Here is a 13,127-nt window from a genome sequence, read left to right on the forward strand (position 1 = left end):
GCCGGTACGGCGTACCCCCTAAAATACAAACTCGTCATAAGCGTACCGGATAAACTACCTTTTTAAATCTGTAAAAATTAGCTCTACTGTAAATTATCCAACGGATTTAAGAAAAAAAATCGGAAATGACAATTTCCTTATTCAGAGTTATCTCGTGGCACAACCTGAAACTAATGTAAGAATTGGAGTTTGACATTTCAATCGCGGACGGATGTATAATACATGTTCAGCTGTTGGCAAATTTTGGTGAGTAGCGGCCACATATTTTTCCCCATTACAGCACTGACCACCATGCATCAGCCATAATGAGGAATCAACGATGGGTAGAAAGAAGTAATTATCTGGTAAAATTTACAGGTTTCCATGCTATGAAATAGATGAAATGGTGATGATGATGATGACATTAGGAATCAATGTACCTTCTCTGTCATACTGTTCAGAATGACCATAAGATGCGTATCATGAACTAAAAAAAATCTCTATGCGCTTGCAAGAATTATGATGAATTGCTTTCACGCTAGATTTATGAATGCTCTTAATGGCCGATTTCTCCTGACGCTCCCATTTCTGCTATTCCAATAGTGTGGTTTCCTATTAATTTTCTATTGCCTAAATCGAAAGATTATTACTCATGGAGTACGCATTTCACGCTCTTAGATTTTTAAATGGCGATATCTATTTTTCGCGATTAAATGAAAAGTGAAAATTTTCAAGCGCGCGAAAACGCGCCGTCTAAGTGTGAATGCTGGGAAATGCCTGTGTGACGTCATTCTGGTTCCCGCTGCCGCAAAGAGAGTGACCTTGGAGCGAGGATGTGTGTGCCGCAGCGATGCAGGCTGCTAGCAGGTATAAGAGTACCCAGCTAGCAGGTAGCGCTTGGTTTAAATAAGGATTATCAAACGAAGGAAACTTTCCGACCTTAGGCAGTTTTAATAGGTGATTATTAAGACATGTTTCCCTGAGCTCTGTGCCACGTGTATGCATTGGTAATCTCAAACGATGTAAAACTGCTATCTACTCGTATAGAAACTAGGTCCCTGTGACGTCACGTGGAGAGGAATCGCATGGGCGCCAATCTGGCCTTTTTCAGGTGAGGATAACATCGACCATTGCCATTCGTATTTGCCACCAGTATTTGTAAAACCAAATAATTTGTATATTATGAATACATACACTAATGATGGGTAACGAATCGCAATCAATGCCTTTAGTTTTCTGTGATGAAGGAAACTACCCTTCTCTTCAGTGGAAAATCAATGTGAATCGCACCCGCTGAATTTTTTACCGCGGAATTTTCATTCGTAGCGTGCACTTGCGCGTGGGTATTAAACATTTCGCTGGTGGACAGTACGAGGTTTATAACCTTGAACAATAATTCCATTTATCCGGAAAAGCTATTGCACTTCAATGAGTACTTCTGTAAATGTATGTTATAGTACCAAAAATGTCATAAACGACAGTGAAGAGAGTGTGATCAACTGCATGGACCACAATATCTATTTAATTTCTTCCGTCTAGGATATCATAGGTATATCTATATGTATGAAAGCAATAAAGGCAGGTAAAATTTTACTACTTAGGGAACTGCTTTCGAAAATAATGCCAATTTCACATACATAATCGAGCCTCCACGAATGGTGCTGCTATGAGATTTGGGCGTCAAGGGCGGCCTTAAGGGCTCCATTTGCAAAGCTTGCCGTCAGACCAAAATAAGTTCACGTCCAGTAAGAGTATAGCGTTATCGCATAATTCCTAATGGAACGACCACGGATATAGATTATTACAACTTGGGAAATGATCGGATCGCACGTGGGTTACGATGTGTTTTACCCACTTTAATTTGTTATAATCAATGACATTCACATCAGATAGATAGTTTCAGTAAAATTACGCCTGAGTAAATGAAATTTGAACAATGTATGCATTAAAATATCACCAACGAAGACAATGAGTTACCATGCAACAAATGTCGAATACCGTGAGGCACTTATTTTACCCTTGAGGAAACCTTAGTCTTCTCTCCGGAAAGTTTGTCCTATCTCTTTGAAGCTCCATACACCGTGGAAAACAAGTCCTTTTACTAATTTTTCATCTAGATGTTAATGAATTCCTCTGTTAACTACAAATATTCATCAAAGGCCGCCAACCAATAATACAATCACAGTAGCCTCGCGTTGCTCCCCACTGCCTTCTAGAGTTTCAAAAATAAAGAAAATAATAACAATGAAAGCGCAAGGAGGTTGATGGGTGTGCCTTACCGAATGGCTTTGAACTCCATGGAGACCTCTTTGAGGAGCACCCGATAGAGCTGCACCACTCGGAATGCGATGGCTTCCAGGATGCTCCGCACCATGTGATGCTTGGAGGTTGAGGCGCGGAGACCGATGAACCCGGCCGCCGCACGGTGGTCGTTGAAAGGCGCCTGCACCAGCACCACGAAGAGAAAGAGAGATGAGATCTTGTATTTTTTAAAATCACTCCGTGATAGTTTGGTTTGATTAGGTTAGGGTAGAGCTCACCCCAATCGTATCCACAGGCGTGAGAAAAGCACACTTTCAGACCAGGCGGGGTAATCCCTTTCCTTCGACATTCTCACACTTCGGGGTTATTTGACAGAACTAATAAATGGGGATAGCGTGATAATTTGTGGGTATGGCGCATGGTTGCTGACTAGTTACATGACCCTAAGTAAGAACCGAATGGTCATGCGCATGAAGGTTCATTCGCGAATTGTTCCATCGTACACGATGAATGATCATGCGCATGATCATGCTGAATGATCATGCGAAAGAAATCATTCGCCGTATAAAGCGGCCTTTATGCCTTTTGGTGATAATGGTCAGTATTTATTATTATATTTAAAGGAAAGATATTAAACGGCTGAAGAGTTACGTTTAAGGAGGGGTCCCCTAGTCATCTTGAACAAGATGATAGTGAGCCGACTCGCGTCGTACGAATTGAAATAACAGTGGAAAAGAGCAACTACCTCTTATTTCAATACGCCCAACTTCCGCTGTATCACGCCTGGATCGGTCGAACTTATTCCTTTTGACCTTTTGGATAGGTCCCTCCCCGCAGGATCACCAATACAAGCTTTATAGATAAGTGCCTTTAATTCGTGCTTCCCTCCTACTTGACTCTAATGATTTCCAACCCAGAATTTTTACTCTTTAACACTTGCCTTCCTTTTAAAACAAATTACTTTACAAATTACTAATCCCATTACAAATCTTGCAGTTAGGCGCTGAAATTTTGTCAGCTGTTTGATCTCCCCCTATCAGATTAGGATCCCAAACTGATGCCCCTATGTATTGTAAGATAGGTCTAACCAACGATTTATACGCGAAATCTTTAGCTTTGCTACGGCTCTTCCTCGGAATCTTATAAAAAAATATAATACTCAACTTTTACTTTAAAAAACTTAATTTCGGTGCATCAATGAGTAAAGCAACTCTTTTAAAAAAGACGATACAGTTAATTTGGGTAAAAATTCTGCCATAACTAGCCAAAATTTCGACACAAAATAGTCTCGCAAGTGCGATCAGCAGTGTCTCCTCTTTTTCTAAACAACTAACGCACACATCCTCTTAGTAGGACGAGCAACCCGTTTGACGTGTCCCACCTGAAGTCCGGCGAATGCGGGAACAAACAAGGCCCCGCTGGAGTCTCCAGCGCCCTCCGCGATGGCCGAGGATTCCTCGGGCTTCGATATGAGGTCCATGGCGCGGGCCCACTCTACCAAGCCCCCGCAGTCGTTGCTCGACCCCTCTGCCATGTACGTCACGTTGCGACCCAACTTCCAAGCCACCTGCGGGTAGATCCCTGAAACATGATGCAAAAGCATGACGTCAGGAACATCGATGAGATGTAACGAAGTGAATATAATTGAATTACTGCTAGAGATTACATCCTTGGGAATTTTTACTTGCATTCGATCAATTTCAATTTAAAAAAATATTATTAAAAAGTGATTTTTACTTGTAAACTACTTCAAAGCATGCGCGAGTAATCGCCACATTTCAGTTAAAGTTTCATTTTATAAATAAAAAGTGAAAGTTTGAATTACGTTTACCCTCATCGGAAAGCAGTTCTAGCTATATTAACCACATTCACAGGCGTACAATTTTGGTAGAACATATTTAATTATGGCCAAAGTGCCTAAATCAAAAATTTTAATTGTTATTTAATTAAATGTCATTAACTAGATTATAATTAAAATGCTTGTTTGTATTTTCGGAATCCTTGCTTGAGGAATTATTTACAGAAATTGCATCATGTATAAGAGCAAAATGAAAAGCAATCACAATCGTACTGATTACTTTTTCAAAGAGTAATTTCTAATTCAAATTTATACCAATTTGGCAATGTAATTGCAATTGAGAGATAATTTTTTTCAATACTTTTCCTATCACGATAAGGAAAGAAGAAAGGAAAACGTAAAATAATGATAAATTCAGTAATGATATACAGGGCGTTTCAGTAGGAGTGTGCAATACTTAATGAGGGGGTAGTGGAGACAAGTTGACAAGCACTTCTTGTCCATAAACAAGGGGTTAGTTACTGAGGGTTAGTTATGGGTTAGTTAGCTACAAACTCCTTAGTTACTGAGCCAGCACAAACATTTTATTGGATAAACTTTGCAGTTACCATGAAAACTGTTTTTATTATTTATCCAATCTTTTCGATAGTTTATTTAATAACCTGGATTTTTAAGGGCATTAAATAATTAAGGTTGGACGAAAATGTGCGATTGTGATATATAATTTAGATAATTAGTCCATTTCCCCAATCTTATCCTTAAAACCGTGTCTACCGTAATAATTATGCTCCCTCAAAATATCTTGAACATCCCCCAAATAGTATTCTATTTGAAATCTCTAAAATAGATTTAATCTATACTTTTTCCACACGTTCAGACATTCCTATTCTGAATTTATAATTAATTCAGTCACTCTACTATGCTTATCTAGGAGTACAGTGTGTGGATGAACCAAGTGAACCAGTTGAGGTTTTTCTGACGATCGATCCAATTGTTTCCTATTTCACTCCTATGAAGCTTCTCCAATCGTAAAACAACACAATGGGCTTGCAACTTAGGCATTATTGGAATCAATCATCAGGCAGGAAGCTTCATTTCTTCAAGAAATTCTTCAGTCTATCTTTCAGATGTTGTATTAAGCGGGCATGTGCACAGATTTTACAACCGGAACGTCACATATATATTATAACTATTTTTGTAAATAACGTATTTTATTGTAAAAATTCCGAGCATAAAAACAATGCTCATGTGAATTTCAGTGACGGTCATTGTTCTCTGTTTCCCGTGCTGCTGCGATCGTCACTAGCTCGCCTTTCGCGCATTCGAAGTGCCACTTGAGTTGATACACCGCTAATTGCATTGCCGGGGTAGTGTAAACGATTTTCAGGAGAAGTAGTTATTAGGAGTCATACTCAACCCCGACAGTAGCCCTCAACGAAACAGTACGTCAATAATCTGCTTCCTCTGTGTAGATATAGGCAAGACTTGCACATAAATTATAACAGTTTTCTGCAAACACGTCGACGAGCACAGCAATTTCTCTTATCACTGCGATGATTTTTCTCGAAAGGCTTTGTTTATTAAAGTATTCTTAGTATAAAGTGGTTGACGTAGGTTTCCATGGAGTTTTTAAGAAGTATTCTGGAAGTCTCCCCTTTTTTCATGGACTACCATCTATCCATCCTTCAATTCACTATAAGACCTACTCCCTCACCCACCATGCTCAGCACTTCGTTGTATCTCCTCCTCTCCGCCCACTTCACCTTCTGCATTCTTCTCCCCGCCCACATCTCTGACGCCTCGTCTATTTATTCGTCCTCCTTCGAGTCCACGTTTCCGCACCGTTAAGCATTATATTTCAGGAGAGACTCATCACCAGGCTTTTCTTTCAACTCTTACATAGCGATCCTCTCATCATCTCCATCGTTTACATGGACTCCTTTCATAGCGCAATTCTCTTCCCGATGTCCTCGCTGCTGGACACGTTTTTCTCCAGCGAAATAGTTGAATTGCTCCACCTCCATCATCTGACTCCGAATAGGTTACTCTCTCTGCAGACGTTTCGGTGGAATATCTTTCCATCGTCCACAGGGATAGTTGAGATCGGTTGATATGATTGGTGCGGGAGGGTTGATACGTTATGGATGGCTGATGGATGCTGGGGACGATTGAAAAGTATTCCATCGAAACGCCTACAGAAGTGGAAAGTCTAACGTGGAGGGTTGCCAAGTAAATACGATTTCGACTTCGGATTCGACTTCGCTTCCGTTTCCGAAGTCTTGCCGAAGACGAAGCCGAAGGTGCTTCGACGTGACCACTTAATGACCTTCGACCTTCGCAGGATTCGATTCGAAAAGCTTTCCGAAGTTACTTCCAATAATTTTCCCAAGGATTGACGACGTTCACGTCATTAGCCGATGAAGAACGTGTGCCTGCTTTAGTCTGCTTCACAAGTACCTGCTCAGCAAAAGTGGAAAGCATTTCAGGACGCTTAAAGAAACTTGTAGTTTTTTATTTATCTTTATGATCCTGCATTACTTTTAAGGCGCAAAAAGTAGTTATTTCTCACGTATACATATTTTCCGTCGATTTCAATGGCAAATAGAGAAATATGGATCAATGATGCAGGACAAACAAACAACTGAAATCAAGGTCAACAATATCGGAATGCCACACAAAAGTCGTATTAACGTGTTAATGATTTTCTTTTCGTTACAATAGCATATGTGGCAAGCTGATGGCCTAAGGCCCACCCTCCAAAATCGCAGGGACAAAGAAAAAGGCGAATAAAAGAGAAGAAAAAACACGCCCCACGAAGCACTGTTTGTTTTCAATGCGTGTTTAATATGCATTGGTGATCTCTGGATGAATTCATCTTACATTGTGTATTGAAGAACGTCTTCGATTCAAAACGCAAGATAAGGATGCATGGATTCACTCCATGAAGTCCGTTCTGTTGAAGTTAATAGTAATTATTTTAACGAAATGTTAATTTAAATCAACAACATTAAGTGCTGAAGTCTATAAATAAGGAAAGGGTTATCAAGGGTAAGAAAAAGTTGTTGACTAGTTAGCAGTGCAGTTGAATTAATAAGTTAAAAGAGACAAAAACATCGTGTATAATTAAGAAGAATAATTAAGTTACATTACGTTCTCAGCTAGGTGTTTCAAATAAGCGCTTATACTTAATAATACATACAGGTTTATAATAGTTTATTGATAAAAGTTCTTGATTTTAGCATACGATCTTTTAATTTTATAATACTTGGGCATGGTAAAATTTTAATGGATCGATACTTATTGGGAAAAAACTTCTTGTTTCTTTCGAGAACTATTTTGAACTCGCTAATATTCGCTCAGTCATGAGTGGCCATCGGATACCAATCAATGTCTTACTTTTAATAAACATGGAATGCTACAAGTTGCATTCGATACATATTAGAATACGTATCTAGGATAACCTGCTTGTGTATTCCGGGTGTATTCAAAGTAGGACATGGAGCGCTATCCAATAAATGTCTCTAATAAGCATTGAATTCACGGTGCAATCCTTTCACAATACGTATTGAACACTTTTTGTCCTGTGTGAAGTGATAATAAAATGACCTCATTCATATTCTCTCCACTGTCACCAAAATTACATTAACATCGCCTTATGGTGACATTCTATAAGAGACTGTGGTGACAGTGGGGAGAATACGAATGAGGTCATTTTATTACAAAGCCACAAAATTATAAATTAATTTTTGCTAGTCTCCGTTTACATGAATATCCGCGAAGAAGGAGAAGTGATTGAATTGATTAATTGAATCTATTTAAAAGTATTTCATTCGCTGCCCGCTAGAATTTAAAAAAATTAATCCTCAAACGAAATGTTAAGACTTGCTAATGACTGGCTTTCCTCGCAAGAAATGATTGAAAATTTATTTTGATGTTATTTATTATTATTAAAACACTCACGTATCATTTACTGCATTATTATTTTTTATTGGCATACATTTTGTTATTTGATGGTGGTCCTATGACCTTGGAGACCACCTAAAGCTCCTTCTCTTGTTATTTTTTGTATTCAGATGTAAAAACAAAATTTAAGAGGAAATAAATAAAAATTATTATAATTATTATTTCAATCGCTTACTTTAAACATTGCTTTTGTGAAATAGGGTGGATCAATGTTTATGTAGGTTTTCGGTAATTGAGCGAACACCTTGAGCGCTTTGCCATATACTTCCTCTGAGATTGCAATAGCGAAATGATACTATGTTCAAGGTCATTTGAAGGAAAGTACGCAGCGGTATTGAAGTTTCCCATGCTGATATCGCCGCGACTACCTCTTGGATGGCCTGCTGGAGGCGATTAAGGCACGCGCGCCGGTCAATCCTGCATACCTTATACGATAGGTTCGCTTTAGCTGATAAGCCTCTCGATGGGGTTCTGTTGAAATCCCGCGATCCGGGAGTCAACTGTTTGTTCTGGCAACGGAGGTGTTTACGTTAGTAACTCCCTCCTCTTCCACTCAGTTAACGTCCTCTGTTATCTTCGGGCCATAATATCCGACTGTCAACATAAACCTCCGCCTTCAATCGGAGTTCTTGCCCTTCGTTCGTCACGCGCGCTCGGATTTCGAGTCGTTATTGTTTCTGCTGTCCATTGTTACTAGAGGCACGGGGTTGGTATTCAGGCCAGAAGTCGGTGCTTATCTTAACTTTACCGAGAAATTTACCGATAACTGCGGTATTGTTACATTCCATCGACAAAATGTACTCAGCATATTCCACGTACATACTTATTTGAGAGCGCCAATAACAATTTTTCACCAACAATAATTCTGAAGAATGGCTCACCGCGACTACAAGTTTCAGAATACATTCCTACTCTTAACGAATAAATATTATAATATTACTCTTTTCAAGCCCCCGTTTTCAAGTATACATAGTGTATTATAATTTCTTCGATATTTTTAAGAAGATATTATTGACTTCATACGGTAATTATAAGAAATCCTTAGAAGCTTGAAGGAAGACTTACATCTCATAATTTATATATTTCTATTTTTCTTCTTCATATATTTTCATTTTCCCACCCTTCCAGCTACCTACTCTCATTTTCCATTTAAGTAGTATAAATTTCACTTAAATTACAGCATTTTGGTACGAAATTTGAAGCTTTGTAAAGAGCCAACCATGTCATTTTATTAGATTTAGTTTCATATAAATCTCATGTGAAAATTCATTTTGTAGTGGAAAAAAATGCTACTTAATTACAAAATTTTTCTCGAGTTCGCACTTAAAACTTCGCAAAATATCAGAAAATAAAAAAATAATATTTTTTTAAAAGATAGAGCACATAAACTTTTCTTAATTTCTTTATTACATGTTAAATCAATTTGTTAAAATAATTTTTGGATATTCTTTCACTGTAGCAATAAATTTTAATCCTTACCATATTGGTACTTATTGTACATCTTATCTTTTCATATAATAAACCTTCAAAATGGATAATAAATTTCCGAAACTCCGGCATATATGTTTTGTTACATATAACCTAAATCTCAACAGCTCATATTTCAATGTAAATAATAGGTCAAGAAAAAACGAAGGATAACGTTACAATATAGTCCCTTCTACGCTCTTTGTTGAGCCTAGCAACTGAACCCGAAACAGTCCCGGTAAATGTTAACGAACGGGGAAAACGCTAAAAAGCGAAAAAAAATAATGAAAAAAGTTGATAGCTCTGCACTCAAGCTGCGGAAACTTTTGAAAACCGATAATTAAAAGTGATTAAGAAGCGACATCAGAATTGAACCTCCAATTGCGTGGATTAGGGCATCCCCTTTACTACCTACTTTCCCCACGTTCCTCAGCTCTAAATGGTTGAGACCATTACCATTACATTGTAGAATTCCATTTTAATGGCAGGAAATTAAAAATGAAGAGTATAATAGGGTAGTTTCCTTCATCAAAGAAAACGAAATGCATTGATTGAGATTCCTTACCCACCATTAGTGTATTCATAATATACAAATTATTTGGTTTTAGTAATACCGGTTTAGACGAATGGCAAGGGTCAATTTTATCCTCATTTGAAAAAGGCCAGATTGTCGCCCATGCGATTCCACTCCACGTGACGTCACAGGAACCTAGATTCTATACGGTTAGATAGGAGTTTTACATCGTCTGAGATTACCAATGCATGCATGAGGCACAGAGCTCAGGGAAACATGTCTTAATAATCACCTATTAAAACTGGCTAAGGTCGGAAAGTTTCCTTCGTTTGATAAAGTATTAATAATCCTTATTTAAGCCAAGCGCTACCTGCTAGCTGCTAGCATCCTGCATTGTAACGGCGCTCATATCCTCGCCCCAAGGTCACCTCCCACGTCGGCAGCGGGAACCAGATTGACGTCACACGGGCTTTCCCCAGCATTCATACTTAGCCGTCGCGTTTTCGCGCGCTTGAAATTTTTCGCTTTTCATTTCATCGCGAAAAATATATACGTCATTTAAAAATCTTAAAGCGTGAAATGCGTATTCCAGGAGTAATAATCTTTCGATATAGGCAATAAAAAATAATAGAAAACCACCCTGTTTTTAGGAAGCAAGTTTTAAAAAATTTCCTTCTTTGTTCCCCGGCTCGGTGAACTCGTGAATACTTTTTTAGGTGCCATCCCAGTTGTTACGGCCGTTCGGATAAAGGGTGAGGTTTCTACTTTCGCGAGCCCGTGCCATTAAGGAGGGTGGCATATAGATTGAGGGGTGAGGGAATGCGAGCCGCTCGCCTTCGGGGGAGAGAGAGAGGGCGGAGCGTACCCTGCTGCCAGTCAAATGGAGGGAGGGCGCATTTGTCTCCGTCCGTTTTATTTTCGGGGACATCCCTTATCCCGCTCCCCCCCACTCCCCTTATCCCGCTCCCATAGAATTTTCTCGACGTTGCTACGGCAAAGGAGCGCGCTAGCATCCCATATGTATGTGGGGTGGTTTCTCTTGGCTTGAGCCTCCTTCTCTCGGGCCACACACCTAGCTGGGCTCTTCTCTTTGAGGATTTTGCAGTGTTGGCGGTTGCAACCCGTGGTCCACAGCCAAGATTTGTTTATTTCTTTTGCCCTACTGCTCCAGCAAGATGCTGGTGAGTCACCGCGTAAAATTTCCGGTGTCTTCAAATGGCATTCACAATTGGAGTTGGGAAAATATTGAAAAAATGCAATCGGACTCAGTAACTGCTACACCATAAAATGTAAAATTAATTACAATTATAAATGACTCTTTGAAAAAGTAACCAATACGATAATAATTACGATTACAATTGAAATTTATTATATTCTTATTCTAGTTATTTTCTCCATCAAGGAGTACTAAAATGAAGACCCGCATTTTAATTACTATTTAAAGCCATTGCAAAAGATAATAATAAAAATAATTGTATTTGGCATTAGTAAATGTTTTCACCTGAGTAAAAAGTAGATGAACCGCCTTTTGACCAGCGCGCATGGAATTTAATTTTCACTTTTGATTGTTAAAATGTAAGATTTACTCGCACGAGATTCGGAGTAGATTGCAAGTAAAATTACTCTCTTAAAAATGTAACGATTACGTAAATACTACTGAATATGTAATCGTTAATAGTAATTCGATTATTTTTATTGCGATATATCGCACCACTGTTCACAACATGTACTCCCTTTTGTATTTCCTCAGGGGTGGCAGCAGTAGTATTGCTGAATCGATCGGACTCCATCGAGTGATCCTTATCGAATCAAAAGTTCGATCGATTCCTGGATCGATTATGAGTGATGGAGTCGTTCACCTTGATTGAAAATTGCATTTGAATAAAAAAAAACGTTCGGTAGATGAAAGCTAAAGGTAAGTCGCGATAAAAAAAAACAAGCCCTCCATCTATTCTCTCGTAAGTTTTTATTTTTTAAAGAACACGCTAATATTGCCTTCCATTTTCATTGATTGATTTGCTCGTTTAGGGGGAATTTATGATCGGGGGGAAGGCATTGCTTTCACAAGAGTACAAACGAAAACGGCACTACGCGAGCCTCGTGCACTTACAGTTCCGAGGAGTGCTTGAGTAGCTTTGGGACGCTCGCCATGACCTCGTGTCGTCACCAACTAATCTGCGCGATGGTTTAAGCGGGTAATTTTCCGTCACTAACATCTCGAGGAGTAGAAGACGTACATCGGGCTAAAACATCAAAAATGTTTTTTTTTAAGCTAGGAAGTAGAAACTTCAGATGAACATTTTCAAATGTGCTCAGCATGTCGAATATATTATTTCCTATGACACCCAGTTAACAAATATATGTGGATGTCAAATTTGATCAAAACTTGCGAATAACGAACAAATTCGAAGTTTTCTACAAATGACCTATTCCAGTCAGTTTCCGCATGTAACCGAATTGCTTTGCGAAAAAAGGAATAACATCAATATTAGATATACGATACTTTGTGATGTATACGACGGTTTTAAAAAGTTTTAATTTATTATTAATCGTAGGTACATAAGGAAATGTCGGAGCCTGTCTTCAGCAATTTATTTTAAATGCATATACGTGGAGAATAGTTGATGTTGCTCCTAGTTCTTTGGAGTGACTCCACCCCATTCTAATAAGCGTCTGGATTGTGATTTCAAATACAATCCTGCGTATACCGAATTTTAAATAGTTTTTTCGAGCCTGCTGTATTTTCAGGTTCCGGAGAAGAGATCGAGAGAGATGAAAGATTGCGCTACGGATCCAAAAACGAAAAAATACAGGCATCATTATTTTTCAAACTCTTATCAAAATCGATAATATTAAAAAATCTGTAAACGATTCCGTTGTCGAGAGAGAAACCTCGGCTCTCCAATGCCACAACTTGAAGAGGGAGAACGAAGACATTTACATCCAGATGGCTCGGAATAACATGATAATCGTATCGTATTATCTTGATCTAATAAGTATTGCCATCATTATTCATACACTATGACTAATTAATGAATATGCCGTTATATGTCGAACTGATGTCTGATTAAATCCCCTTACAGTCCCATAATTACTCTTGCTGAAATTACTATATTTTTTTATATCTTGTTACTACTATTTGCG

The 13,127-nt window shown here is 38.6% G+C and overlaps 1 protein-coding gene across 1 annotated transcript in view; it reads right to left on the minus strand.

The window, feature by feature from the left end:
• LOC124157985 (putative glycerol kinase 5) overlaps window positions 1-13,127 on the minus strand; it is a 203,967-nt gene that overhangs the window by 44,233 nt on the left and 146,607 nt on the right. The window contains exons 7-8 of the mRNA XM_046533119.1: window positions 3,623-3,822; window positions 2,259-2,422 (exon numbers count right to left, since the gene is read on the minus strand). Coding sequence (XP_046389075.1) covers window positions 2,259-2,422; window positions 3,623-3,822 — 364 coding nt within the window. The remainder of the gene's footprint in view (window positions 1-2,258; window positions 2,423-3,622; window positions 3,823-13,127) is intronic.

This window comes from Ischnura elegans, chromosome 4 (genome assembly GCF_921293095.1).
Source record: "Ischnura elegans chromosome 4, ioIscEleg1.1, whole genome shotgun sequence".
NCBI lineage: Eukaryota > Metazoa > Arthropoda > Insecta > Odonata > Coenagrionidae > Ischnura > Ischnura elegans.